The sequence below is a fragment of the Micromesistius poutassou genome (genome assembly GCF_964030765.1).
Source record: "Micromesistius poutassou genome assembly, chromosome: 10".
In the NCBI taxonomy this organism is placed as follows: domain Eukaryota; kingdom Metazoa; phylum Chordata; class Actinopteri; order Gadiformes; family Gadidae; genus Micromesistius; species Micromesistius poutassou.
Window position 1 is genome coordinate 5,972,970 of NC_140280.1, and position 5,047 is coordinate 5,978,016.

The 5,047-nt window shown below is 44.3% G+C and overlaps 1 protein-coding gene across 1 annotated transcript; it reads left to right on the top strand.

Annotated features, from left to right (window-relative positions):
* Positions 1-813: 813 nt before the first annotated feature.
* On the top strand, positions 814-4,840 carry grk1b (G protein-coupled receptor kinase 1 b; the record flags this gene model as incomplete). The annotated part of the gene is made up of 7 exons (XM_084474751.1): positions 814-1,512; positions 2,257-2,384; positions 2,684-2,841; positions 3,224-3,307; positions 3,635-3,759; positions 3,966-4,167; positions 4,557-4,840. 7 exons carry the CDS (start codon positions 814-816, stop codon positions 4,838-4,840), a joined length of 1,680 nt encoding a protein of 559 aa, XP_084330877.1.
* Between the last annotated feature and the right edge of the window lie 207 nt (positions 4,841-5,047).

Genomic DNA, 5,047 nt, shown 5'->3' on the forward strand with positions numbered 1-5,047 from the left:
ATTATCAGACTTTGAACTCTCATTAGTACGTAAGCAGTGACTAGTGCATTTTCTAATGCAAGTTTATAGCTTCTATTGATTATATCTGATTCTCTGAGTTTATTTTTGTTTTCAATAACAAACAAATAAATCAATAAAGTATGTCTACTAGTCTGAGTGATGTTTCAAAGTTCTTTGTTGGAAAAAATAATTATGTTTAATTAAACATACTACTCTGGGACAACATACAGTACCTTTGATCACAGGTATTGGACAGAATAAATAGTAATGCCTTTTATATATATCATTTTTTTTTATGTCTTGTGTTTATGTGCTTTTATATTAAAAAATGTATCTATTGGTAAATTACATTCATTCAGCTAATATACTAATTGTAATAATAATGGCTAAGATAAAGACTTCATAACATTACATTTTCTTATAAAGAAAACAAGACATGTTCATGAGTAAAAGTAACTTTAGTGTAAGTCAATCTCCTGTATTAAGTCAGTCGACGTTAATAGGATAATAGAGAATCAGGAGAATCAAGTGAGTGATGCAAACTGCCGTATCACTTATAGTACTTACACCCTGACCAAGTAACTGCTTATTTAAATATTACAGAAACAGAAAGTATCAAATCAGTCAAACACTCATTCAATTTAAAGCTCAAGCAAATGTACCATAAAGCATGCCATTTGAAGTCACAACTTATAACCTTGGACCAACAAAAACAATCCCAGATGTGTTGTCCTGAAACACGATAGCCTGCCCTACTGAAACCCAGATTCTGCCCTTTCAGGACCTCGTGCATCTCCAGGCCCAAACACAACCATGGACATCGGTGCCTTAGAGACGGCTGTGGCCAACAACGCCTATGTGTCGGCCCGCGGCAGCATCGATGGAGCTTCAGCCGCCGCCATGCGCGACAAGAAGATGCGGGCAAAGCTCAACCTCCCGCACATCAGGAATTGCGAGCAGATGAAGACCACCGTGGACTCTGCGTTCGACTCCATGTGCGTGGCGCAGCCCATCGGCAAGCGGCTGTTCCAGCAGTACCTGGACAGCGAGGAGACGCACAAGAACGCGTCGCAGCTGTGGAAAGATATGGAAGACTACAACACGTCCCAGGAGAAGGACCGGCTGCAGAAGGCCCAGAGGACGGTCAACAAGTACTACGAGTCCGCGGCCAAGACCTTCTGCAGCTTCCTGGAAGAGAAGGCCGTCACCCGAGTGAAAGAAGACTACAAGAACATCCGAGGGGACCTGTTCAAGGAGAGCGAAAAGCTGCTGCTCAAGCACCTGGAGGCCAAGGCCCTGGAGGGCTTCAAAAAAAGCTTGTTCTACCAGCGCTTCGTTCAGTTCAAGTGGCTGGAGGGCCAGTCTGTGAATGAGGACTGGTTCAACGATTTCAGAGTGCTTGGTAAAGGAGGTTTCGGAGAGGTGCATGCCTGTCAGGCAAAGGCAACAGGAAAGATGTATGCCAACAAGAAGCTTGACAAGAAGAGGCTGAAAAAACGTAAAGGATACGCGGTAAAGTTTTTTCTTCACACAAAGCACACACCTCCATAACCAAATGGGGAAACCTACGCTGATTATAAAGATTGAAAGGGGTGGCCCAGAGAATACTCAGTTTCCCATAATGGGAAACTGGAATAAATATTTAGCTGACATGAATAGCTGAGAATAGCTGACATGTGGGTGCAGATTGGCTTCAACCCTCATAACCCACATTCAGTCATTTAAAGGTGACATATTATACCACCAGGTGTGAGTGTGATTAGCCGTTACAAGCCGTTTTGAAAATCTCCTTCTTCTGACATCAATGGGCGTGTCCACCTAGATGTATGACGGATAGATGAGCAAAGTTTGCTGGTACAATATGTCACCTTTAAAGAGGCTTGTGACTCTCCTGGTGGTGTAAGAGAGCGGCTTTGAGCCAAACACTGAGCAAGTTCCACATGCTTGTCACTAACTTAATTAGTTGGTTATTGTGATTAACCTTTCTCTGGTGAGCAACATAGGATTACACTCCAGTGAGCCAGTGACTCTTGATGGTCAGTCGCGAGTCGTGTGCTTGGCTCTATTGGATTTAAAGTGAGTCGCTATGAAGCGTTATGATATCAAATGCACTACGCAAGCATTGACCCCAAAGGAGAAATCCTGCAGTACAGTACAGTGTATACATGCTGATACACAGATTACTTTGAAGATGTTTTTGCATGTCTATGCAACTTAGATTTTTCCTGGATGATTCATGCTTGCACTTTTATTTAGGGAGCCATCGTGGAGAAGCGCATTCTGGCAAAGGTACACAGTCGCTTCATCGTGTCACTGGCGTACGCCTTCCAGACCAAGAGTGAGCTTTGTCTTGTGATGACCATCATGAATGGAGGAGACCTCAGGTAGTTAATGCAAAAAGTACAGAGACACAGGTTCCTTGCTTTGGTGAAGTGTGCTCTTTAGTGCTGCTTCCAGTCACATCCCATAATGAGCCTAACATAGATCAACCTCACAGCTAATACACAGGCAAGCCCGCCGGTTGGTAATTCTATAAGTCTGAGAATCACCTTTACACTCACTAACTATAACGTCACTGCCCCTGAATATCCAGACTTAGACTACTTAGACTTCAATTACAGGGTTTTCTACCAGTGTTCCCATCATCTGAATTGTGTTGGACCTGCTCCCGGTTCGGTTCTAGGTTCCACATGTACAATGTGGATGAAAAGAATCCAGGTTTCAATGAGACCAGAGCATGCTTCTACACCGCCCAGGTCATCTGTGGCCTGGAGCACCTCCACCAGCACAGGATCGTCTACAGAGACTTGAAGCCAGAGAATTTACTATTGGATGATGCTGGTAAGCCCCCAAATACCACAAATATGTAGCAGCCTCTGTTTCCCATCTAGAAAGAATATATATTATTATATAACATAATAATCATATATTCCAGAATATAGAATTCCTTCAAAATGTTCTTGGTCCCAGGTGTCCCAGGGGCCGAGAGGTGCCTGGGACCACACCAGTGAGACTCAGTCAACATCAAGCAGGATAAACCACTTTGTACAGCTTTCTCAAATACTTTCTCAATCAAAATCCCAGAGTATCCCTGTAGCGAGTTCTGCATCCTAAACGCCACCTTCGACCACACAGCTAGCGTGAGGAACGAAGAAGGCCATCTGTGAATAAGGTCTATTGTCTATCCTCTGCCTCCCTGACAACTCATTGCATTTCCACACAGGGCACGTCAGACTGTCTGATTTGGGTCTTGCTGTGGAGCTTCCACCAGGCAAAGACACAACCACTGGATATGCTGGAACTCCAGGTGATTTATCAAAAAATATGACATGTCATTAGCACTCTACTATTAAAAGGTATAGGATCATTTCTGCCACTAGGCCAAACCTGGCAACCCTCTTAGGGATTCTCCCATATTTTTCCCTTCTCTCCTGCTGTCCTCCCCTTCCCATACTTTCCTGTAAATATCTTTCCTGTAAATTTATTTTACATTTCTTGCATAACAAAAAAGGCTGGCAGTGCATTAACATTGACAGTAGACATTGGCAGTTGGTAGAACATTAGCGGGGACAGCTAGTGACGAGAAGTCATTAGATCAAACGGCACCCGGCAAAAAACTGTGCTATGAACTTAGGCTTCATGGCCCCAGAGCTGCTCCAGAAGAAGGCGTACGACTACTCAGTGGACTACTTCACGCTGGGGGTCACAGTGTACGAGATGATAGCCGCTAAAGGACCATTCAGAACCCGAGGAGAGAAGGTACCAACTGGATTCCCTGCACTCAGTAGACTTACCGTCACCTAGTTCCAGTAGGTCTCATGGACAATAGAGCTATTCTTTATGTACTTCTAAGACAACACAATCACACAATCACCAGTAGTGGATCACGTCATTTAAAGATTTAAAAACACATGAACACTTTAAATCGATCATCATGTCCTGTTTCCCCAAATTGTTTACTTCAGGTTGAAAGCGAAGAAGTCACTCGGAGGATCCTCAACGATGCGGTAGCCTACCCTCCCACCTTCAGTGCGGATTGCAAAGCTTTCTGCGAAGGTCTGATGGAGAAAGACCCAGCGAAACGCCTGGGCTTTAAGAACAATGAGTGTGCTGAGCTCAAGAGTCAACCGTTCTTCAAGGAACTCAACTGGGGCCGCCTGGAAGCAGGTGGGGAGAAACTCACTAAAATACATCAGCATCAGAAATAAGACTATGGAGGGAAGGATGTATCCATAGCCCTTTTTTTGCTGATACCAATAGTGATTATTTTTCACAATAGTGGACCTTAAGCATGTAAACACATCCACAAAGGCCAAAATAAATGATGTTCCAAATTATACTGACAAATATTGTTTGACGTACATCAGGGGCGGATATATCACTGAATCCCTACTGAATACAAATAACAATAGTAATAGTATGCTATAGTAAAACTATAGCAATGATGTAGTATTAATTAAATAGGGAACAAAAGAGAAAGAAAAGAGAAGGAAAGAGACAGTGTGAGCCACGGTGTGGGTTGTTCCAACGACACGTTGCGTTTCTTTCCCCTACAGGCATGCTCCCTCCACCCTTCGTCCCGGACTCAAAGATGGTGTACGCCAAAGACATCGACGACGTGGGCGCCTTCAGCACCATCAAGGGCGTGGTGCTGGACGCCAAGGACACAGAGTTCTACGACGACTTCTCCTCCGGGAACATCCCCATCCCCTGGCAGGAGGAGATGATCGAGACAGGCGTGTTCGGGGAGCTAAACCTCTGGGGCGCGGGGGGCAAGCTGCCCAACGACCTGGACCCCAACTTTGTGGAGGCCAAAGGGGGGGGATGCGTGCTCCTCTGAACGGGGGTGAGACGGAGGCGTGGCAGGATGATGATGAGGGAATGCCGGACGGAGGATTAGTGCATGCAGAATTGTATTTTATTTTTTGCTCATATTGTAGCGTTAACATATAATAATGTATCAAAGACTTTGTAATTATTGAGAGGAACGTATTAATAACAATATCGTTTTTAAAGTTTGAAGCGTTTAGTGTGGATTCTGTGTGTA